Here is a 24,274-nt window from a genome sequence, read left to right as displayed (position 1 = left end):
AAGCTCTCCAGGTTCCTTCCCATATGGATGGATGCCACTTAGAAGCATGCTTCCTGTCGTGGCTCTTATTAGCAAGAAGGAAATAGACCTTGCCAGTTCAGTTCAAACCCTGGACTAAAGCATTCAGGGTTGGTCCTTCCCTAAGAGAACAACCCTTGCAGGAGCTGCTATAGAGCTATGCAATGTTAGAGAGAGACCTAAAAGAGTGGTGTTACTTCACTATTTTTATTTTGGCCACTGAGTTCTTTTGTGGAGAATGCACTTCCTGCTATTGCTGGGAGCTGGGAGAGCAGAAATAATAAGATGGTCACCTTGTTAGCCAAGGATTAGGCCCAAGCAGTATATATTTAATTAGACTTTAAAGAGCTTATTTCAATGTTAGGAGATGCACTCCTTCCCCATTGCTGCTGCCTCAACAGAATTGTTTCAGTAAGTGTTCTGTTTATCAAGAGACAGGAGAGTGTTTTCAGACATTGTGAGCACTCAGTTTTTGTTTGCAGTTAGATTAAGAAGAGGAAAGTTGACCCAAAGCTCTTGTAGAGCTCATCTAATCTCTTTGGTTGAGAAGATCTGTCCTCCCACAGACTCACCTTCAGCATTATAAAGGAATACATCTTCCTGATGACAAGCTCTCTTTGCAGGGATACCTCAAACTTGGTTAATCCAGAAGCAGCATCTTCAGTTACAAAATTTTAAGAGACACATGAGAAATTAGAGTGCTGCTTGCACATCCTCGGACTGCTACTTACCCACAAGATCCAGGGCATTCACAATGAGCATTAGTGAAGACGACGTGGAGAAGTTTCTTGATGGCAACCCTGCTTTTGCCAAGCAATATTTTGAGAAGAAACTAAAAACGGAGTCCTGGGATAACAATGAGAGTGAAATACTTTTTGAGTTGATCCAAGACATGCAAGAAAGCATCAACATGGAGAAAGTTGTTTTCAAGACCTTGAGAAGAATCAGGTCCCTCATTCACGCTGACCGCTGTAGTCTCTTCATGTACAGGCAGAGAAATGGCACTCCTGAACTAGCAACAAGGCTTTTCAACATCCAAGAGGGAAGTACTCTGGAGGAATGCCTGGTCGCCCCAGACTGTGAGATTGTCTATCCTCTGGACATAGGCATTGTGGGCCATGTTGCTCAGACCAAGAAAACCATGAACATCAAGGATGTCCGTGAGGTATGTTTGCCATTTATTTACTATCTGGGTAGAAGAGAGGCTCACAGGGGTCAAGAGGCAGCAGCACACCGCAGCGCTTGGACAAAGCCCCTGTGGTGTAGTAGCTGTGTACTGGAAACAAGTAGCAAGTCTGAAAGTTCCAATTTCATTTGTGGGGTGAGGTGAAACTAAGCACATTGATTACATTAGATCTTAATGCCTGTAAACAGTGCACTGCTACACCTTGCCTGTCTAACAAAAAAAAAAAATCATCACGTCTAGTACAGCAGGGGAAAGTGAAGTTGTCAGATCTGCAATGAATGCACATGGAATTTTCCCTCAATTTTATGTTCTATGAGTAAGTGGCAGAGACAGAAATCCTTTACAGAGAGTCCAAAGAGGGTTTTCCACATCAAAAGAACTTTGAAAATGTTTGCTGTGATGAAGGTTTAGCTAAGGGCATTTAGAGGCATCACTGTCAAACAGAGGGAGTGGACCCCAGAGCAGTTAACTGCAAGCTGTGTACGGCCGATCTTCATCAGAAGCAGCAAGAGACAATCTTGGACTAGAAAAACTCTTCCAGCAAAAATTGCAATCTGCAATATCAGGAGGGACCTGAGGGATTTTAATATTTTATGTTTATGCTTTCATGACAGTATTTATTCCCCATACATCTGATTCAATCATGTAAACCTGGATGGCAGGAATAACAATCTGCTTATTCTAATCATAGGTGCAAAACAAAAATCCGTGTGACCCAAATGTGGCATGTGGGATTACTCCATCTATTGTTTGCTAGTTACAAAGAGACCATCTGTTTATTCATTCATTTGTTGCTCAGTGCAGGCATATCTCAGCCCTTCAGCAATTCTTTCCTTGTCTTCCACAGAACACACTGAGACACTGTTTTGGTTCTGCTGCCTGGGCTCTTTTTTGCTGGTCATATTGTTGGTGTTGGGGGAAGCATTAGAATGTCACTTAGGGTTTTTTGGTTTCTAATGTTTCTTCAAACACAGGGGAGGATTTCAGACCTGTGAGCCCAGTGCTGTGCTCCAGTTCTGGTGCTTTTAGACATTTCCATAATACAATTCCTTTGAAGAAGACCCAGAGACTAAATGCTTGGTCTAGCCCATTTGGCAGAAAAGGCCAACAATGGGGAAGGTATGGGGAGAAGATTCATTAAGGAGTGATCATTCTTTCTGGTGCAACCTTCTGAATATGATCAGAGTTGTGTGGTTTTTCCTAACCCAAATAGAACAACTTATAGATGACAATTTATTCACCTGAGCAGGGACAATATTTTTGGTCATCAAGACCATCCCTGCACTCCCCTATGGCAGGTGATAATGGTATCAATAAGGCCCCTGTGCAGGTGAAGTGATTGGCCATCTGCTTTCCCTGGACTATTCTTTCTCCACTTTTTAAGAGAAACTAGGGGTAGATGCTGCAAGCTGACAACAAGCTTCATGGTAAAAGTAGAAGAAAAATGAGGGTGTGTGACCTTGCCATTGAGTGCACTGGTTTACACCCTGTTGCTATGCACTGCTGCCTGGTTATACCCGCTCTGCAGTGCTAACAAGAAGTCAGAAGAAAGGATGGAGGTACCATGAAGAATGCCATGGATCTGAGAACAACCAGTGGAGAGCCCCCTTGTTCTGGGAGAGTTTGACATGTTAAAGCTTATAATTGGCAAGATCTTCACAGAAAGTTAAAAGCGCACTTGTTGCAGTTAAAAGCCGCACCTTCTGCTCTTGATATTAGCTTTATCAATCTGTACATGGTCCAATCTTCTGCTAACTCATTTCTTTTCTGTAGTAATTTTTAAGCAAAATTTTCTTTAAGCAGCTTACTTTAAGGGGCTGTGCTTGGACTTGGTTTCAAGACCCGTTATGAAAAATGCTTATTTGTAAATTCTCTATCAAACAGTGTGCCCAGTTCAGCCCATTTGTTGATGAGCTCACAGACTACACTACCAAAAACATTCTTGCGACACCCATCCTGAATGGCAAAGACTTGGTTGCTGTCATTGTGGCTATAAATAAGCTGAATGGCCCATACTTCACCAGCTCTGATGAAACAGTAAGTGGTCAGTAGCTAAATTCCTATCAAAGAGCTTTACATTTGTCATGTAACAGAGATCCTTTTACACCAGTGTTGCTTTAGTGAAGCTCCACAGGTGTGAGTTTCCCTTAAGGGCACTCACACACTCCTAGAAGAGGCTTATAATGAGAATGTTTATCTCAGATCTTTCAGGGAAGATACAGTGGGATAAGCCTCATGTCATGGCAGTGCAGAGCAAAGCATTTATCCTGGGAAATTACCTTGATGCTTGTAAAGCAGTCTTATAAAATACGGTACATATGAAGTTGCTAATGCATTCAATTCAATCTCACAATTTGCTTTTTCAGCTTTTTCTGAAGTATCTGAATTTTGCATCCTTGAACTTGAAAATTTATCACTTGAGTTATCTTCACAACTGTGAGACTCGAAGAGGCCAGGTAAGAGTGAAAATGCAGACTGGCTATCTCAAAATCAAATTAATACATTCTTCTGATTTAAAGGGTGAATCTGATCTTCCGAGATTTGTCCCTGAAGAGCAGAAATAAAGAGATCCCTCTACTGCTTTCAGATACTGCTTCTTTTCCAGAGTCCTTCCTTACTCTCTCTTTCTTCTGATATTGGCAAAATTGCAGGAACTCGTGCAGCAGCACCAGTTTCAGCAGGACTGACCTCTAGGTGTTTATGAAATGGAGGCTGTGAAGCACTCTTGGATCATTTCATTATTTCAGACAGCAACATCAAGAGACTTTCTGAAACACTTAAGAATGTGGTATTTTTCCCCCATCTGCTCCTTGAAAGTGCTACTGAATTTCCTCTAAGACCCAGTAAAATTGTTGTCATATGCAAGTTTTATTGGCCTCCATCAGTAGAGAAGAACATATATCAGGGGTTTAGGATATTCTGGATTGAAATTCTGGCACCATACTTTCCCATTAGTTGGGTTACAGTAGGACTGTCCGATTTATTGGCATGGATGTGAATCCTTGCAGTCACTTTCTGCAGCAGGCAACATCTGTCACTCAAGAGGACATGGAATTGCATCTGTGCTTCATGGCAGCCATGCTCTATTCTCCACTGGGATTGCCATGGAGAGAGAAAAAATGCCTATCTTGGCGAAATGAATGCAGAATGAAAGTTAATTTTGGAGCTTTTGGATGGCACTTATACTTTCTAATTAATTTAATATGCTTTGACTAATTTTTTCATTTATCAGAAACATGAATGATGGTCCAGTAACACCAGCAATGATGAACAGTTGACTAAAGTAGAACTAGCAAAGATTTTTTTCTGTTGAGAGCTTAGCAGTAGGACTAGTCAGGGTAAGAAAGGGGCTAGAAGATAAAGTGGAGGCCATAAGGTGGGAGGCCTAAAGCTCCTGGACTGGGGCTGGACCCAGGAGTCCTGTGTTCATATCTTACTGTTGTCTGAGCAGGTCCCACACAGAGGGAGGAAAGCAGGAAGGAGATGCAGGACATACTGCTCTAGTTCTGCCAATAGCTCAGTTATCAAACTTCTGACTAATGCAGGTCTTTAGGGCTGTGTGAAAGTTATTACAGTTCATTGTGATAGAATTTAAAGTACTGAAGAACAGAGTGAGCAAATTACATTCTCACAAGTGGTCTAGGATTTTAATATTGCAGGTGCCAGCAGCAAAGACTGGGTGACACTGTGGGTAAAATGGCTTGTGCAAAGACAGGTCAGTCTGCTTGTGCTCAGATACCATGTAAAAGCCTTATTAGAAAACCATTTAATAAATTTTTATCAACTTCTCTACATCAGTCCTTAGATATATTTCAGCTGTTTCTCTCAGTCCTTCTTGCTGGGCTCGTGGCTTTCAGTACTTACTGCATGCTGCAAAGTGCCAAAAAGCTAAACTGCTGCTCATGTTTATCCAATGGTTGGTATGACAACACTCTATCCTATTTGAGGGATGCCAACACTGAACAACTCAGACTTCATTCAAGTGGCAGAGTTTATGGATTAGAAACAGAAACCAGTGCAGCTCAGAATTGCTCAAAAAACATCTACTAGTGCCCAGTGAAGAGGTGAGACACAGTTTTTCCAGTTGTGGCCATGTTGCAGTATTTCTTGTTCAAAGCACAGCTCCAGTCTGCTTCAAGTTGCAGCTTCAGTGCTTCAGAAGCATGGCTCCTCATACATCCTGGGCTCAGAAAGCCAGACACACACCTGGGATACAGGCACATATGCATTAACTAAGCCAAGCAAGAGTGTAGACGAATTCCTTACCATTTCAGAGCAGTATTTGTGTAACCTCTTGTTTTACAAATGAAAAATCCTAATAGCAATAGCTTTCTTAAAGGTACATCTGTAGAATGTACCAGAAGATTGGGAAAAGTATCACAGGCTGATGCACACACAAAACAGCTGCTCAAACACTTTGAGGAAAGTGTAAACTCAGATGTTTCAAGCACCAGCCTCTGGAATTTGCAATGTTTTTGGTGTTAACTGGTTTTGGATGCAACATTTTACTAATGGGTATGAAATTTAAGTGACAGCTCTTTGCCTGACACTACTACTTTTTTGTGCTGTATTGGTAACACTTGAATCTTCCATAGCACTGTGGTGACCTGACTCTTTCTCCCTAGTAATTCCCAGTGAGAACAAGCGGTGTAAGTTTCCTGCACTTTTCAGGAACTGTAACCCAACATCTGGGAAGTCCATCTCTCCAAGAAAGGCTGTGCTTATATTTTGATTTTATCCTGCAGGTGCTGTTGTGGTCAGCTAATAAGGTTTTTGAGGAACTGACAGACATTGAGAGGCAGTTCCACAAGGCTTTTTATACGGTGAGGGCATACCTGAACTGTGACAGATACTCCGTTGGTCTCCTGGACATGACAAAGCAGAAGGTGAGTGCTCACATGTGAGCTGTGCTTCTTTCTCCTCGCTGTTATCCACTGAGGGGTGACGCATGCAAATAAGATTTACTGAGGCAGTAAAAGTGCGAGCTAACATTCAGCCACTATTCCTACTTGGCATTTTTTTACTGTGCAAAGATTAGGATAATGGGTTAATGAAATCAGAGGAAAGGGGAAGAGCTTATCACTGAAACAGGACAGTTGGAGGCTGGGAAGACAGAGGAGGGGAAGAGGTGTCTGACTTTGGCAATCCTGATCAAAGTCTGCAGCACGAACAAAACCTCACCGGGTCTGTGGGTATTGGAAGTCTAGTGAGACACCTGTGGAACCATCAGCAAGCAAAGGTCTGTTTACACACAGTACACCCTTGCCTGGAGCGGCATGAGATCTGGAGAAATCTGAGGTTTCTATACTAGCAGAAAAAAGAGTTAGGCCATGTCACAAAGTGACTTGTGACCAAAGAGCCACCTTCCTCGAGGACTCATTCATACTCATGATATCCAGGTTTTTAGATGAAACTTGGCTTCATGAAAACAAGCTGACAGAATCGAAGTTACGTCTGATTTGGTCTGATGATTTGCACCTTTGGCAAACTTTATGTGGGGGTTACACAGCATCCTTGCCAGTGGGGCCTCTTTGTCCCATGGCCAGGCTGACTGTCTTGTTGACAGAGCTCTTGCAGCATATTGTCTTGTGAAGAGGTATATTAAATGATCATTAGCATAAGCTAAAGACACTTTGATCAACACTATAATGTAGCATAAGAAAAAAGAGCAAAATAAGTATTTCACTTCTTCAATCTGGCAAGTAGTAGGTCAGACAATAGTCACACTATGGAAAATTAAGAACACAAAACCTTGTCATAGCTGTTTGCTCTGAGTACAACCAGTGCTCACTGTTCACTGAATGAATCAGCATTCTGAGTATAGGCTGTATATGGTAATTTGCAGCCATATAAATGCACCTGACACGTCCAGATTTGGATATCTGGGCATCATCCTGCTGCCTAGTATTGAATTAGTTTTATTATTTCACACCTTGTTCATACAACACCAAAACCAGCACGGCAGAGCAATGGTTACATTGAGGCTGGAGAAAAAAATTCACTTTTCTACTCTAAACATATGTTTTTAATTTTAAAACCAGGAGTTTTTTGACCTGTGGCCAGTCCTGTTGGGAGAAGTACCTCCCTACTCAGGACCTCGAACCCCGGATGGCAGGGTAAGTGAAAAGAAGATTTCTTTAACTCTCTCCTCTCTAGATGGATTGCCTCACCACTCATTTTAACACCACTCTTCTTTTCACTTGTAGGAAATAGTCTTTTACAAGGTCATTGATTACATATTACATGGAAAAGAAGACATTAAAGTCATCCCGTAAGTGCCCAGTCCATGAATGCTAGGTACTGACACAGGGTGTAGCTGAAAACAAGGCTCCCCATGTTTTAAAGACATCCATGTGGAGAAATGTAAAGAACTGATAGAGGACTGAGAGTCAGCATGCAAGCTGGTGCTTCAACTCACATTTCTGTGGGATAAAGTTTCCACAAGGGCATTGGGATTCTGACTTGGAAGTCAGGCTCCAAAATTCACTGCAACCAGTGATTCTTTTCAGATGGAGAAGTAATCTGCCTTGATTGCCTGCAGTTTTCTGCTGTCCTTGCCAGGTAGAGGCATCACTCTCCTCCACGCCTTCCCTGTGTCAGTGGTTGAGTCTCATCCAGATGCTCTTCTCCTGAGGTTTCCTTGCTTTTCTCCACTCCTTCTCTCACTGACCCCATCTTAAGGCTACCTCTGGCCTTTTCTCCCACCCTGACACACTGGGACTACCTCTTTCAAACAACTGCTCTTTCTTCTTGCCACTGCATTTTTCAGAGGAGCCTTGGGCACCTTAGGCAAATATGACATAATAGAGGTTCCCCCAGTTCTGGTAACACTGCTTTACACTAGAGTATGTGCTGCAAAAAAGGTCCCCCTTTCTTGGGTACAGCAGTGTTCAAAGTTCAGGCTGGCAGGCATCCTTATCCAGGAATCTCCTTTTATCTTTCTCTGTGTTGAAGGTCTGGGACATGGCCTTCACTTCTGGGAATGAATTTTTATAAAGTCTCTGCAAACCAATATTTTATCAGTTGCTTTTTTTTTGAATCCTTGAAGGGAAAGTATTTATTTATGTGGAAAATCTTTGCTTGTGCACACGGATCCTTTGAAAGTAAAAGAACCATTTATGGGCTGGGGGTTCTGGGTCTAAACCTGGATAATACAGTGAGTGGAACGCTCTTCAGCTCCACTTGATGAAGTATCCACTTGATACTGGTGTGTGTTTACTTTTCTCAGTAAACACACACCATTAATTTCCCTTATACATTTTTCTTTCGTTAGAAATCCTACCCCGGATCACTGGGCACTAGTTACTGGACTGCCAACCTATGTGGCTGAAAGTGGATTTGTAAGTACTTAAGCTGGGATTCCTTAAGTCTTTCTGAGATGAATAATACTCATGCTGCTTTCTCAGCAATTCAGTCCTTTGTTTTGGCAGTTAAACTTCTCATTGCCCACATTGTAATACTTTTTCTTCTGTGTGATTCCCTAGATTTGCAACATTATGAATGCTGCTGCAGATGAGATGTTTAACTTTCAGGTACTATGAAAACTTGCAATTCTATCAAGGATTCAACTTGATTTTTTTGCAGAAATGTACTCTAGAGTCAGTATTAGGCATATAAATACTACTTTTGCCTGTAGTCTGAATGTAAAATTAGAGTGCTCAGGTATTTACATGAACATAATAACTGAAACATGTTAAGTTTATGATGTCTTTCTGCTTGCTGTTGCTTCAAGGAAGGTCCTCTAGATGAATCAGGATGGACTATCAAAAATGTTCTCTCCATGCCAATAGTGAATAAAAGGGAAGAAATTGTTGGTGTTGTCACATTTTATAACAGAAAAGATGGGAAACCATTTGATGAACAGGATGAAACCCTCATGGAGGTATAGTTTTTTGCTGGAAGAAATTCATATAGTTGAAGAGGTCACTATTTTTCCATGGACAGCTGCAAAGCATCCCGAGTGTTATGCAGCTAAGTGGGTATCTTTGTTGCTTACAGAGGTGTTATATACCAGCTTGAAAAATTTGAAAGCACCTGTTTGTCATACACTGGGGGAGTTTGGTATGAGAAACCCAACTATGTTCTCGTGATTTTTTTCAGCATTCTTGGATTGTACTCCTAGCCGTGGGCATCTTCTGTGTGCCAACACAACCATTCTGACCTGTATTCACATACCTGCCAGGTGGCTCCCACTGGCTGGGCAAGTCCCACGAAAAATGACACAGAAATCATCTATGTAGCTAGGATAAAAAGGGAGGCCAGCTATTAAATCTACCAACAGTAGCTGTGATTAAAGACCTTGCTCCTTAGAAATGTTCCTATGCTAGTTTCAATGAAATACAAATATTTAGCGCTTGGCACCTGTTACCAACAGGACATTTCCTGATATAGACTTTTCTTATCAAACGAAAAGACCATGGGGAAAAAAATCAGTTTGAATTGGCCACTGGACAGCAAACAAGTTGAAAGTGAGCACAGGATGTGAGTAAATACATGTAAAAGGTGATGAGGCCCCCTTGCTCTCCTTTGATGTGAGAGCTCCTGATCTGCTGTCACCATTGTGATAGAAACCTTTCCACAGTTGTGGAGACACCTGAAGAAAAACAGAAATAATTTTCTGTACCCTGAACTGGACAGAGGGTCCTTCTACCTCCACAGAATCGATGCTCTCAAGGCCTGGGCAGATTCAACAGCAGGGGAGCTGCTTTGCTGAGGAGCAAGTCACAGTTGGGAGCAAAGATGTGGTTGCTCATTGCTAGAATTTTGGACAAAGTTGAGCTTGTGTTTGTTTAAAAATGTGTCATACAGTGTCATATTTCTGTGTCTTTGAGGAGCAGATGTTATGGCGATTTCTCTGTTTCCTTCTCTTCCCAAGTCCTTGACACAGTTCCTGGGTTGGTCTGTACTCAACACAGACACATATGATAAGATGAACAAGTTGGAGAACCGTAAGGACATTGCTCAGGACATGGTGCTCTACCACGTGAAATGTGACAAGGATGAGATCCAGGAAATTCTGGTAATTCCTCACAATGTGGAGCTCACACCCAAGTGTACTGGCCTGGCCCACGACTTATGGCACAGACAGACACAGGTCTCCCATTTCACAGAGATGCTTCCAGCCACCATGACATGGTGGCAGCACCTGGGCCCTAGTAACTGCACAGGTGCAGAACAAGTCTTTTGGTTCTGTGGTCTGCCCTCCTGCTTGGCATACTGTGCCACTATGTTCCTTCTAACTTCCTCCACAAAGCCAGCCTTGGAGGTGCTACTCAGGGCAGGGCTGTAGGAGTGGAACAGAAACTGATTTATTCCTCAAAACCTCCTTTGTGCTGAGGATATGAATTTAGAGGACCCAGCCGTGATGTTGGCTCTAGGGGGGACATTTGCAAGTGAGGAAAACACAAAACAAAATCAAGGAGGGGGAGAACACTACCAGGAAAAATGTGTTGAAAGACAAGAAATTGAAGTAAGGTCCAGGAAGGAAGCACAATTTGGATATAAGAGCTGCCCTAGATTGCCCCAAAGCTGCCCAGTGAAAAGTCCAGGGGGGTTCAGTTGTCTCCTTAACATACCCATGCTTTTTGCAGCCAACACGAGAAAAGCTGGGGAAGGAGCCAAGTGAGTGTGACGAAGAGGAGCTGGCAAGCATTCTGGTAAGAACAATGCACTGCTGGGAAGAACAGTCCTGGCAAGCAAATACTGCCTGCATAGATGTAGGAAAGAGTTCCCAGTGTGGGCGTGCTGTTACCTGGCAAAGGGTGAAGGCACAGCACACCCTGCCCTCCTTTGCTGCCTGAGTTTGAGATTATCATTAGTATGTGTCAGCACGTGCCTTCCACAGCTCCGGGGAAGTCCCTGCTCTCTGCCTCTTTATCTCAAGGGCTTCAAAGTCCATCTGGAAACACATCAGCCACTTTGGCTTGTTTTTTAGAGTAATTAAGGAGGGCTGTAAGTCTTCCCCCATTTTGAGTCTTCAAACTATATAAAATCAAATGCTTAACAGGAAACAAACATTATTTCCTGCACAAAACTGCCCTACCTCTTCCTCCACTAATGGGGTTATCATGGAAAGCTTAATTACAGTCTATTTATGTGCTATATTCCAAAAGAAAAGCAGACTCATACTGATACATTTTTATTCAGCAAAGCTTAGGAATGACATAAGCAGCACAGCAATAAACCAGCCCACCTCTCTTACAGAAAGAAGAGCTCCCGGGGCCCACTAAGTTCGAAATCTATGAGTTCAGGTTCTCTGATTTTGACTGCACTGAGCTAGAGCTGGTGAAGTGTGGCATTCAGATGTACTACGAGCTTGGCGTGGTGAAAAAGTTCCAGATCCCACAGGAGGTATGAGCTGGCAAAAGCTAGGATGTCCTGTCTCGGATGTACAGCAGACTCGCCCATGCTGCAGCTGGAGGTCGCCGTGCGCGCCCAGCGCGGCTCGCAGAGCAGCCCAGCGCGGCTCAGGGGCCTGGCAGGGAGCGAGTCGTGTGTCCCGAGCCCTCTCACCCTGCTGAGGGCAGGGGACAGTCTCTCATGTGGGATTGGAGCATCTCTTCTGCTCTCGTCTGCTCCGCGTCCGCCTGCCACGTGGGTGGGTTTGCCGTGAGGTCTCTATGGGTGAGTGGCGGACTCCGCAAAACGTCGCTCGCACGTTCTGTGGCCGATGCCGCTCACAGCCGCAAACACAGTACTTTGTGTTTGCGGCTGTGAGCGGCATCGGCCACAGAACGTGCCCCCGAGCACTACACAGGGAGTGCCTGCCTGTCTGCCCCTCTCCTTTGAGAGAGTGTGCAACCTGCAACTTTCAGCCAAGATTTGCTTAAACACACTCTGGCAAGCCCCTTTGTTTTTCACCCCCATGCAAACATGGATGTGCCTTCATTTGGCGCAGCTGGCACCAACCTGTCTACAGGAATGGTGTGATCCGGTGGGAACAAGGACCCCATAAGCCCTGACCCCTGACTTGCGAACTCACGACTTTTGCAGCTCAAAATCCGGTAGGAATTGTGAAACTGGTATTTCATCAGCTCTGCTGCTCCCCAAGGGATTTCTCTGCACGTCATGCGAAGTCGATTTCCATCTAGTGGGATCTGGGGGTAACTGCAGGAAGAGTTTCCACCCTGGAAAGCCAGGATGGCAATCAGGAGGGAAGTAAATGGAAATTACCTCTATGCTTCGTACACGCAGATTGTCAGAGTCAAAAATATTAAATATATCTACTCGGGAACAACTAACCCCCGGAAGAGGTGTGAATAGCAGTGATTCTTATATTTGAGATTTTAAGAAATGAATACTCATTAATAAATAATTGGCTCTTTAATGGAAAAACTGCATAGCTACAAGAGAGAGTACACATGGAGAAGTAGACTGCAGAGGAAAAAGCAGTTTTCTATTTAATGCTCTATATTGTACTTCTTTAGGTGATACAAATGTCATTCTCCTCTACATCTACAGATCCATATCTCTTGAAGAGAGACATGAGTATTAATAAATCACAAGAAAAAGGTAGAAATCTTATAAGTGATAACCTAGATAAACAGAAAAAAAATCAATAAATTCACAAACAGTAAGATGAAATCCCTTTTCCTCCAGGCAGTGCTGATTCTGGTTTACCCCAGAAGCATCTCTGTGATTTTATATATTTACAAAAAAAAAAAAAAAATCCATATTTTAGTGTCCACTTTAGCTCTCTACTAGGCTTTACTCTATCAGCATTGTCAGGGCAGCCTGATGATATATGATATCTGCACCTTCTGATCCCTTTCTGGGCCTACCTCTGCAGAGCTAGATTGAATCTCATCCATGATTTTTGTACATGACCCTTATGGCAAGATGAACAGGCAGCATCTCCCTTACCCACACTAACAGCCTCTTCCCCACCGGCAGGTTCTGGTAAGGTTCGTGTACTCTGTCAGCAAAGGCTACCGGAAGATAACTTACCACAACTGGCGTCATGGCTTCAATGTTGCGCAGACCATGTTCACGCTCCTGATGGTAAGGCAGCACCACCCTAGTTAATTCTGTGGCACAGCTTTATTTACAGCAGGTCTTCTGTCACACCTGAGAAATACGCAGGGCTCCCTTTGGTGCAGGAAAATGTTTTGTCACTCCTGGCACAGATCCTGCTAAACGAGGTCTCCGTTTGCCTGCAGCGACAGTCACTGCATTGTAGTGAAGGAAGCTTTGGTCAGTATTGGCCAATGAATGGAGAGCTTCAATTTAGCTCATAGATACAGATATGCATGGTGTTGAATAGATTCCAGATTAAATCCTTCGGCAAGAGTAGAGGAGAGAGACTACAGGACTTCCATGTTCCAGTAGATTCTGACAGTAAGAGCCAGACTGAAGTCAGCTGGCCAGGATGGACACAAATTCCTGTTTTGCATTTCCATCCACAACAGACACAGCTGGGGACAATCTTCTGGATGTTTCAGCTTGACAACCCCATTGCCCAGAAAGACGCAGAGCCTTTTCACAGAGTACTTTGTGTCCAGTGACTAGGAGGGGTACTTATGAAAACCTGGGTGAATCCCAGGGCTAGGGCCACTCTATAGAAGTGGGTAGCCAACCCCGCACATGTGCATCAAATGCGTAAACAGTACAGATGCACCTGCCTGGGTCTGAAATATTTTGTTTCCAGCTGATTCCCATTTTAACCTAAGTCAGCCATGTACTGTGTTTCAGTTCACAAATATTTTCAGTTCTCCCAGGCAGTCCCAGGACATCCCCAGCACAGAGCAGTCACCGCTCAGTACCTTTTCCTGTCAGAGATGCTAACATGTGGAATATAAATTCTCTCCCTCAGACTGGCAAACTGAAGCGTTACTACACTGACCTCGAAGCCCTTGCAATGGTAACTGCAGCTCTGTGCCATGATATTGATCACAGGGGAACCAACAACCTCTACCAAATGAAGTAAGCATTTTCCTACCACTTCAAACCATTTTCTGTTGCTCCTGCTTGGAGTGGAACCAGGCTGTGATCACACCAAACTCCAGTACAGCTCAGTTTAACACACAAGAGTGACAACCTTCTTTTACAAGTTTCCTTGCTTTTCAGCTTGCTGCAGTGTTTGGGCTTATGTTTTGGCCAGTGGGGACAATTTGCCATGCTGTCTGGGGCTTTCTTTACCTCCTAGAAAACCTCCCTTAGTTAAAGCAGAACTCTACATTACCATTACACTGTGGAACAGGTGCAGAGCAGGCACTCAGGATCCTGAGCGTTACAGGAGACTTAGGATGCCAACAGAAGCATCCTGGACACAAGATGACGAATTTTTGCTGTATCTATGGAGAAAGCACAATGCATTGCCCTCACTACCTACAGAAACAAAGCACCTATGAGAATGCTGCTCTCAGTAGGTAGTCATTAGCTACAGATAAACAATTGCACAAATTCGTGGCCTAGTCAAGGCTCTGTTGCTCACTTAAAGTAGTCACAGTTCTTCTGCAATGCTTGCTGCCTATATCTTCTTACATATCCTTTAGTAAAACATTAAATAATGGTTTGTGGTTTTGGTAAAACATTAAATAATGGTTTGTGGTTTTGATAGCAAAAGTGTTCTTTTCAGCAAGGTGTCCAAGGATTGCAGGTTTTTCTGTTCCTATTACCAGATATGAATATGTAGTTATGCAGGACTTACTAAACTTGAGTAATTACATTGCAGTCATAAACAATATTTGGACTGAAATTTGTAGTTTGGAAGACTGTTTTAGAAAGTGTCTAAAGAGTTATAAGCAATGTCACAAGAGTCTTTTATTAGACTGAAGTCATTACTTATTAAATAATACTCATAAGCCTTTTAAAAAAATGGAACTTATATGTGTGACAGAAATTAAATACAAAATTAGACACTTCTTTTCATTTTTAAGTGCTGCACTAATGTCTTCAATTTTTTCCTTTATTTTTTTCCTTCCTTTTTTCCTTTATGATATAGATCTCAAAATCCTTTAGCTAAACTTCATGGATCCTCTATTTTAGAGAGACATCATCTGGAATTTGGAAAATTCTTGCTCTCTGAGGAGGTTGGTAATGAACTGCAGTATAAGGGCACGAATAATTTCCTTTTAGGGAAGTTTTTCATTAACAACAGAGTTGTCAGCACAAGACCTTCTCTGGTTTGGATGCCAAGAAACTGCATCTGCCTCATTTCCAAAGGACTCTGTGCTCACCCTGGACCAAAGCACATAGGCTTCCTGAATGCATGTCTTGTTTTCTTCAGAAGTCACATTTTTATGCCCATAGGAATATGTTTAATACAGTTTTTCTCTCCTGTAGCTCCTCTGATAGGGCCAAGGCTGGAATATTGCCACAGCTAACTTTTAGTTTCAGGCAAATTTTCACTGGGGTCAGGGGATGGGGTTTGGGTAGGCACTGTGTAACAACCTTCCCCTGTTCAGTGAATTAAAGGGGAAACAGCACCACACGTGGTACACAGGCTCTCCCTTGCACGTGAGAGGAGCAAGCTGAACTATTGAAAGAAAAAAAAGTTAACATATTTGGGAAAGGGAGGTGGCCAGGAACTCATAACAACATAGAGCTTGGATTTTTCAGTGCCCTGTCCTTTGCTTTTCAGTCACTGAATATATGTCAGAACCTCAACCGCAGGCAGCATGAGCATGTGATTCACCTGATGGAAATTGCCATTATAGCCACAGACCTGGCACTCTACTTCAAGTAAGTCCATCAGGCACTCCGTGTGTGAAAGGCAGAAAGCAGCTGGCACTTTACAAAGGCCAAATGTGATGCTTTACTCTGAAAGTAAATGTGATGTTTTACTCAGTGCAGCAGTTCTCTTCACAGACACTGGCTCTGAGAGGCTGCCTTCGATACTCACCTCAGACCTGGTGGGAAAACTCAAATAATTCAAAAGAATTTTGAACTTCTACTCAATTAAATCATATACATGAATTTTTAACCCTCTATTGCCAACAAGGCAGGGCTATTTGATCCCCTATGGGAAGAAATGTCAGGATTTCGTTTGGTTCTATTTGCCTAGCATTTCAGATCTAAAAATACTAATAAATGACAAATGGACTGGCCAGGACTGTACTGATTTCTCTGTGAGAGCAGAATGACTCAAGTAACAAGTAGTTCATTGTAGGTGAATGTCTAGCTGATAGTCTATTCCACACACAAGGGCCTAAAAAGCCAAAATCTTGGAGCAGCTCCTGCTTTCTGGGACATGAGACTGAAAGTCAATGACATATAACTTCCTAATTAGCAAGGAGCTTTCCAAACATGCTTTCAAAATACTGTGTCAAGACCAGAGCCCGCTTCTGTGTTTTGCACTGCAATATAATTACACAAAATTTAAACAGCCCTAAAAAGAGGAATTTGAGGGAGGTTGTATTGATATTGTATCTCCAGAACACTTACTCTGGAGATACAATATCTGTATGGTACTATCTATCTATATACCACCACTTCCTCTCCAGTTGGGAACAAACTGCTTGTAGTTCATGGACCCTCCTTGGCTGAGCTAAGACACAGGATTATTGATGATAGAACACATTCACAAGTCACTTCGTGGCATGGCCTAACTCTTTTCTCTGCTAATATTGAAACCTCAGACTTCTCCAGGTCTCATGCCACTCCAGACAAGGGTGCATTGTGTATGAACCATTGATCAGAATTCCCTATATACATTTAGATTATATAAATAAGGTTAAAATTGTCTGACTAAGTACATAAAGCCAGGTAGCTTTAAAAATACTCCAGCTAGCTCTAGATTTCTGCAGTTTGCTTAATATTTAAAAAAAAAGATTTCTTGTAGTGTAAACAAAGGTGTAAGCATTTCTCAGCTGATATAACTTGCAGTAGCTTGTACCTTCAAAGACCTGCTCATACCTCACCACTCTACTCATCTTAAAGGCATTTACAATAGTTAAGGGAGCAGATGATGGTGCTTGGTTTTCTTGGGACATAAGGGTCAGGACAGCAACTACTGGGAGCCTTTCTGGCAGAGTAACCAATACCAGGATCAGCCACCTGTTCTTGACATATTTGTTTCCTTGTTTTATAGATTTTCATAGATTTTTCTTTTTTTCCCTTTTTTTTTTTTTACCCTTCCTCTGAACCCCCCAAAGAAAGCGAACAATGTTTCAAAAGATCGTTGATGAGTCTAAGAAGTATGAGAGCATGACTGCCTGGACTGAGTATCTGTCTCTGGAGACAACAAAGAAAGAGGTTGTCATGTGAGTAATCAGCTCTGGGGAAAGGTTAGTGATGTGGACACCTGCAGAGAGCTCCAGGATGTGCTTTGTGCTGAAAAGTCAGCAAGTGATACATTACTGGTTACTCAGATTTGGTCTCCTGGAGAAGTAGAGAAAAAAACCCAGGGAAAAAAAATCTTAGTGGTTCTTCATCCAAATAAGTGTCCTGTTGGTCATATACTCCCAAGGAGATGCAGGATCCCTTCTGGTTGTATACTCCTAGCAGATCACCCTGTAGGCCACAAACAGGGACATCCAATCCATTAGCTGTTCTTCCCAGTGGCAACGAACCTGCGTTGCATGAGGCTGTTGCTGTGACCAGACAGAAACTGTGCAGGATGCCCTGCGCTGGTGATGAAGTGCTCTCACCACCTCACTGCAGACTGCACTGCTACACACCCATGGGGGAGCCAAAGGTGTTACTCCAAAGTCAAGGAGGTCAGCACAGCAATCACTAAAGCAGCAAACACCTTAGCACCAGAAGCAAGTAGTTCCCCATCATAATTCCTTTTTAATCAAGAGAGCAGCCTTTGATGAGTGTCCCAGTCAGAACCAAGGCTGTTACAGCAACACATCTACCAGTTCAGAAGGGGCCATGGGATACCTGATACAGTGCTGCGGTATGAGGGTCCTGAGTCTGAAAAAACAGGGAATAATTTAATTTCTTTTCTGTATTTAGGGCCATGATGATGACTGCCTGTGACTTGTCAGCTATCACAAAGCCTTGGGAAGTCCAGAGTAAGGTAAGGTGCTTGATATTCTGATGGATTTCTGTAGCTTATACTTCAAAGTGATGCAATTTCTAAGCTGCCTAGAAGCTAAATCAAAGTCTCCTACCAAAATTACCAAAAGAAATACCAGTGGTTTTGATGTATTAACCAATCTTTCAGATTGCAGTTGTGAGTTCTGCACAAAATTCATGCTTACAAAAAAAAAAACCAAAAAACCTCAACAAAACAAAACACAAAACAAACCCCCCAGTTACAGAGATTTTTTTGTGATAGTAAGATTTTTTTACTATTTGCTATAATAAAGCCAATGCAGCATATGCATTGGCTTTATTATAGCAATACCTTCCTGCAGTTTGCTCAGTTGTTTGATTTCTTTTAAGAGTTCCTTCCTGAACTGCACTTGAGCAATTGCTAAATAATAAACACTAAAATTTGAAGAGGGTAAAAGAAATAAAACCTACCTTCCTGTTCAGCATGAAGAAAGGACAACAGAAAAAAAAAATTAGACATCCACAAGGTGACCAGTTGGCAAACCCTTGAGGGGAATACATTGGAAATCTTTCTAAATAGACAAGCAGTGGCCTAATGAGATGCAGTGCAATACAACTGCAGAGCTGTCACCAGACAGGTGAAATCCTATTGCCACAGCTTCCCTTCCCAGGAGGAACAGTGAGGCTGTGGTTGGACAAGAAGAAACAGAAGGATAAGAAGTGAGATTTTATTCAGAATGGAGGCGTGAAGTGCATTAAGTTATGGGGCTGAAGTTGGTGCTAACTTTTGTTTTTTCCCTCTGTGTCAATGTAGGTTGCTCTCCTGGTAGCAGCTGAGTTCTGGGAGCAAGGAGATTTGGAAATAAGCGTCCTTCAGCAACAGCCCATTGTAAGTATCATGCAAGTTCCCTTCAGACAGCAGGTCTCAGCAGAGACTTACTACAAGCAGTGCTGTCCTGAGTGCTCTGTCTCTGCCTGAAATCACAGAGCTTGCCAAAATCCTTTAGAAAAGTATGTTCTGAGATAGTGAAGAGCATCCCTGACAGTGACAAGTGCCTCTTGCCCACTGTCCATATAGTTAGCTAGGTTCAGTGGCTGTGAACCATCAAGGGGTGATTCACCCCAGATATTTTGTGTAGGTCCCCTACATAAAAAATTAAAAACTAAATAGGTAAGTCACAGAAGAAAGAAGAGTTTCTAATAAAGAGAAAAACTGCAAACACAGACTTCATAGAGTCAGAGAATTACTAGTAAATGGAAGGGCATTCCAAACATTTTTTTTAATAGATGAATTTGACATTGAAAGAAGCAGGAGTCATTCCTTTAAGTGTCCTCCACCTGTGAGGTTTGGGGATTTTTAAAGTAGACTCTCATGAACCCCCTCTACCCACAGTGGCATCACAAACTATACAGTAATCAAGAAGATCTTGTAAAAATATGATTTCTTCTTCAGTCATATTTTAGACAATTTAAAACCTCTTCAACGCTTTATAGCATGAACCTTTTCTGGTATCTGTTTGAGACGCACAAGGGAAAAACTTTTCTCCTGCCCATCCACAGACACTTGAAATGATGTATAAAATTTCTGCTAAAATGGCACGGGAAATGAGCCCTCTTCATTCCTCTGCAGCTGAGGAGGAGGGTGGCTGTGATGGATGGTCTTTAGGACAGCAAGACAGAACTGCCAGGCTGACACAACAAGGCAGTTTTGAAGAGAAAATAGAGGTGTGTTTTTTAATTAAGTGTTCTCACAAATCATAGTGAATTTGTGTCCTCTCACAGCCAATGATGGACCGAAGGAAAGCTGCTGAACTTCCAAAGCTTCAAGTGGGTTTTATTGACTTTGTGTGTACATTTGTCTATAAGGTAAGCAAAGAGCAACCTTACAAACCCTTATCAACAGGGGTTCAAATCCCAGCTGACTGAGTCCTGGTGCAGCAACACCACTCCTGGGGAGAGGGACAAGTAGAAAAGTGAAAATCTGCCCTTTTCTGGGCCATTGCAGCAAGCTGCCTCTTTCTGCCATTGATGCTTTCTGCAAAGCATCAGCTTTGGATGTGAGATGTCGGGGTCTGTCCTGGGATATGATGGACAAGCATTCCCTCTGCACTGCATTGCACTGAGAGATGTGTTTTGATTAGGAGTTTTCACGTTTCCATGAGGAAATTCAGCCTATGCTTGATGGGCTGCTGAACAACAGAAATGAGTGGAAGACCCGTGCTGATGAGTATGATGCAAAAATTAAAGCACTGGAGGAAGAGAAGAAAAAAGAGGAAGAGAGAATGGCTGCAAAGAGAGGTCAGAAAAAGTAATTAGCTTTTCATTCCTAAGTCAAAAACATGCTTACAAACACTCTCACAGATTACAGCAAGTTTTGCTGACACAGCAGAGTAAGATTGGCTATGCTGGCAAGGGTGAAGGCACCTTGCCTTTAAACCTGACACCATGACAGGCTGTCAAGAAGGCCACCAGCTTAAAATCCCAAACACTATTATCTGAGAAACTAGTGAGAAGGCATTCAGCATGAATTCCCATGCAGCTGGGGAAAGCAAAATGTCATGCAACATCCCCTGGGCTGATCTGCTGTCCCACAGGTCATGAAACAGAAGCTAAGAAAAGTAAAAAACAAGGTCCTAAAGTCCTAGAAGAACATTTAAGAAATAATGGTTCATTGCATTTCTAGGCCCGATTAGGTACTACCTAAAAGCAAGCAGTAGTGGCAGTGTCCAGTAGCAATTTATTTTGGTTGAACATGGTTTTTCCTCTTCTGTGGGCCCAGCCTGGGCAGTACTGAAAACCATCTGCAGTAGTGAGTACTGGTTGGAAGCTTTTCTGATAGTCTAAAGATTTGTTTGACTCTCAAAAGGGCAGAAGCAGAAGTTTCTCCTGGCCTATCCCAAATGTCTGATCAAATACCTGCCATGACTGGGTGCCTTCACTCCACAGAGCTTGCATACAAACTCTTATTTTGTTCTAAACTGTACCAAAATTCCAACAGCCCATGGTGTGGACATTGCTCAAATGACACAGTTTAGAAAGTATTAAGAGTTGTCTAGATGTTTTACCTCAGTTTGATTCACAGTAGTTAATTTAAAATAGCAAAAGGAAGTGTTTTAACTATGATCTAGAGAATCTCTGAAGAATTATTTACTGAATAAGTAATGGATATTCAAGCAAGGGAAATTTCCACTAACTCTACAATACTCTTTCCAAGCAACCTTACATGTACAATTACTCACAGCAGACAGCTCTATGTAGGGTGCTATAGGTATGACCTAAGCTGATCATTGCATAAAAGTTTTAAAAATCTCCTGCAATGACTGAGAAGGAAATTTATGACTGTGCATCTAATTCTATGTTTCTTTTTATATGACAGGTGAAATAACCTGTAATGGAGGAACAGCTCCATCTTCCAAAACCTGTAGCATACTTTAGACCTATTCTCACTGAAACATATGCCACACAAAATGAGAATACCCATAAAACAACAACAACAACAACAAAATCCAAACCAAAACCAAACAACAACAACAACAACAAAACAACAACCAAAAAACCCCAAACACCCCAACCCCCCAAAAATCCTCCTCCAAAAAAAAAAATTGTGTACAAATACATTCCTGATTGGACTATTCTGATAATTTATTAGGCTTGTGACCAACCAGGGAAGGGCTAGATCTTGATTGCCTTAATTGCATCTCTTCCTGATGGTAGGGAGCCATTTCCATCCTGCCTCCTATCCTCCATTTAATGCACCTGATGTCAGATGGCATGTGACAAGTCAGGACAACATTTGGCCCAATAAATCAGGTTGTAAGATTATGGAAGAGCATTTTTCCTGCACTGAAACACTTCTTATCCCAAAGCTGATGGGGATAGTCCTGCTCCATACAACCTCATGAGACTGACAGGGAATGCAACCCTAGCCTGCACAGTGGGAAAAATGAAGAAGCTCATATCTAAGTCTGTATCATATCTAAGTCTGTATCTGTCAAGATATCAGAAGGAAACCAGAGGGTAAGGATAAAGCAAGAAAACTGACCATAGTAAACCTTTGAACTGCTCTAAAAGATTATGATTCCATTTAAATCCAAGAAACACTCTGACAGATAATACATCGGCATTCACTTCAAGAATCTGGATAGGTTGCTATCCCAAAGCATGGAGCTATTCATGCAACACACAATAGCTGCCTTCTCCAGGAGCAGGATCCACATTGTGTACTAATGAAGCTTCATTCTGTCATGCATCCTTTTAAGAAGACAGTTGTTATCATTACTCATTACAGTTCCTTTTACAATTAGCCAAGCAACCTGAGTTGTGAGATCTCTTAAATTTGTTCTGTTTTGCCTCATAATGCTGTTACTTAACGCAATTGATCAGAACTAACTGTCCTTCCTTTCCTCCTCCTGCTCTGAGAGGTCTTGTTTTTAGACAACACACCAGACTTGTGACTCTTATTTCAGATGAAAGTTATTTTTCATGTTTATTAATGCAAAAATAGAACATTCAATTACATTCTTGTAGTAGTAGACACACCCTCATGTCCTGCTCCCTCCCCCCCTTCCCCCCTCTTTCTTTTTTAAAATTGTTTGGAGATCTGTTTTGCTGGGGATTTTCTTCTTCTATTACTCCTGTTACCTTCAGGATTCTTACCCTTCATTATATTGTTTTGCATTACAAAAATACTGCAAGTAAAAGGAAAACTAGAGTTGTGGTGGTACCTGGTGATCATTTACCTGTCTCAATGTAGTAAACAAGATGTAATCCTCAATCACTATGCAGCAGTTCTGTGAGAAGTAATGCGTCTTTCAGGAAAATACAGAAATTTATCCACTTGCATGAAAGTTAAGTTGTTGTTAGACATGGAGTTGTGTACAACTTATAACTCCATGTTGTATGTTTCAGCTTTATTTAGAGTCATAGAATATCAAGGGTTGGAAGGGACCTTCAGGATTCTCTTGTCCCAACCTCACTGCCATGGGCAGAGACACTTCTCACTCCATCAGGTTGCTCAAGACCTTGTCCAACCTGGCTTTAAACAGTGCCAGGGTTGGGGCACCCACAGCTCCCTGGGCAACCAGTTCCAGTGTCTTACCACCCTACCAGGAAGAATTTCTTCCCAATATTTGACATAAATTTCCCTTCTTTCAGTTTGTACCCATTACACCTTGTCCTGTCACTGCAGTTGCTGATGAAGAGTCCCTCTCCAGCTTCCCTGTAGGACCCTTCAGATACTGCCAGGAAGTCTCCACAGAGACTTCTCTTTTCCAGGCTGAACAGCCTCAGCTCCCAGCCTGACTGGGGGAGGTGCTCCACCCTCTTATTAATGTTGTGGCCTCCTCTGCACTTGCTCCAACAAGTTCCATGTCCTTCTTATGTCTTGGGAACTGGAACTGTTCTCAGTACTCTAGGTGGGGTCTCACAAGAGCAGAGGACCAGGTGGGAAGATTTTATCATACAATAGAAGTCAAGAAAGTTCTGTCCTTTTTTTTTTTTCTTCTTTTTTTTTAAAGTGGGAAAAAATGCCACAAGGTTATTGTATGGCACAGTGGTAAGCAGTGGGATTTTGATGATCAACACAAGACGCCACACACTTAAATACTGAGAAAAGCTCTCTGTGTCCTCAAATGTTTTCTGGGAAATAAAACCCGGGGGCTAACCTTCCTGCTCCCTGTAACCAGCGTGAAGCACTCAGAGCACCCCAGCAGGGCTGCTCACACAAGGAGCATGGTGTGCCTGCTCATCACACCCTGTGACTTGTGGGTGGCTGTGCCCTGTCTGCCCACAATCACTTGGGACCACAGCTCGTCCTCACAGCCTCAGGGTGGGCATGCTGCCAGGTATTTGCAAAGGGGACCCTGCATGCATGCATGCAGGGGGTGTCCATGGATGCTCCAGAGTTGAGGAGGCTGTTTCTTAGAGGTGGACCTTTTCCATGGGAGCAGTTAGTGAGGGACAAGAAACAGATTTGTCCACTGTTTTCCCAGGTGTCATGGGCTGAACTTTGCTTGGGTGGGCTGGTTGAGCCAGTTTCCGTGATAACCTGGGACTGATGCCTTAAACAAAGTGTTTTCACATCAGATACGAAAAAAGGCACATCAGAAGCACATCCTGCAGAGGTAGGGT

General features: G+C 42.6%; 2 protein-coding genes across 2 annotated transcripts in view; one reads left to right on the top strand and one right to left on the bottom strand.

Moving 5' to 3' along the window:
• The window catches only part of HOOK3 (hook microtubule tethering protein 3), a 945,081-nt gene that overhangs the window by 286,069 nt on the left and 634,738 nt on the right, over positions 1 to 24,274 (bottom strand). The window lies entirely within an intron of this gene.
• Positions 669 to 23,129, top strand: PDE6B (phosphodiesterase 6B). Its single transcript, XM_009096058.4, has 22 exons — positions 669 to 1,183; positions 3,089 to 3,241; positions 3,571 to 3,660; positions 5,950 to 6,090; positions 7,246 to 7,320; positions 7,411 to 7,475; positions 8,478 to 8,544; positions 8,689 to 8,736; positions 8,937 to 9,086; positions 10,080 to 10,223; positions 10,795 to 10,860; positions 11,408 to 11,554; positions 13,097 to 13,204; positions 14,016 to 14,125; positions 15,147 to 15,234; positions 15,786 to 15,886; positions 17,299 to 17,406; positions 18,104 to 18,167; positions 18,960 to 19,034; positions 19,928 to 20,011; positions 20,287 to 20,443; positions 21,522 to 23,129. The coding sequence occupies exons 1-22, from the start codon at positions 773 to 775 to the stop codon at positions 21,578 to 21,580; spliced, it is 2,511 nt and encodes an 836-aa protein (XP_009094306.1). The 5' UTR covers positions 669 to 772; the 3' UTR covers positions 21,581 to 23,129.

This window comes from Serinus canaria, chromosome Z (assembly GCF_022539315.1).
Source record: "Serinus canaria isolate serCan28SL12 chromosome Z, serCan2020, whole genome shotgun sequence".
Lineage (NCBI taxonomy): Eukaryota > Metazoa > Chordata > Aves > Passeriformes > Fringillidae > Serinus > Serinus canaria.
The sequence above is the reverse complement of the archived record's forward strand: the minus strand, read 5'-3'. Positions and strand labels throughout refer to the sequence as shown.

What these genes read in the sequence shown, in the direction of transcription:
- PDE6B (XM_009096058.4), top strand. Translation starts at nt 773, where the DNA reads ATGAGCATTAGTGAAGACGACGTGGAGAAGTTTCTTGATGGCAACCCT. An exon ending in CCATGTTCACGCTCCTGATG is followed by an intron (nt 13,205 to 14,015) that starts GTAAGGCAGCAC and finishes TCTCTCCCTCAG; the next exon opens with ACTGGCAAACTGAAGCGTTA. An exon ending in CTTGGGAAGTCCAGAGTAAG is followed by an intron (nt 18,168 to 18,959) that starts GTAAGGTGCTTG and finishes GTGTCAATGTAG; the next exon opens with GTTGCTCTCCTGGTAGCAGC.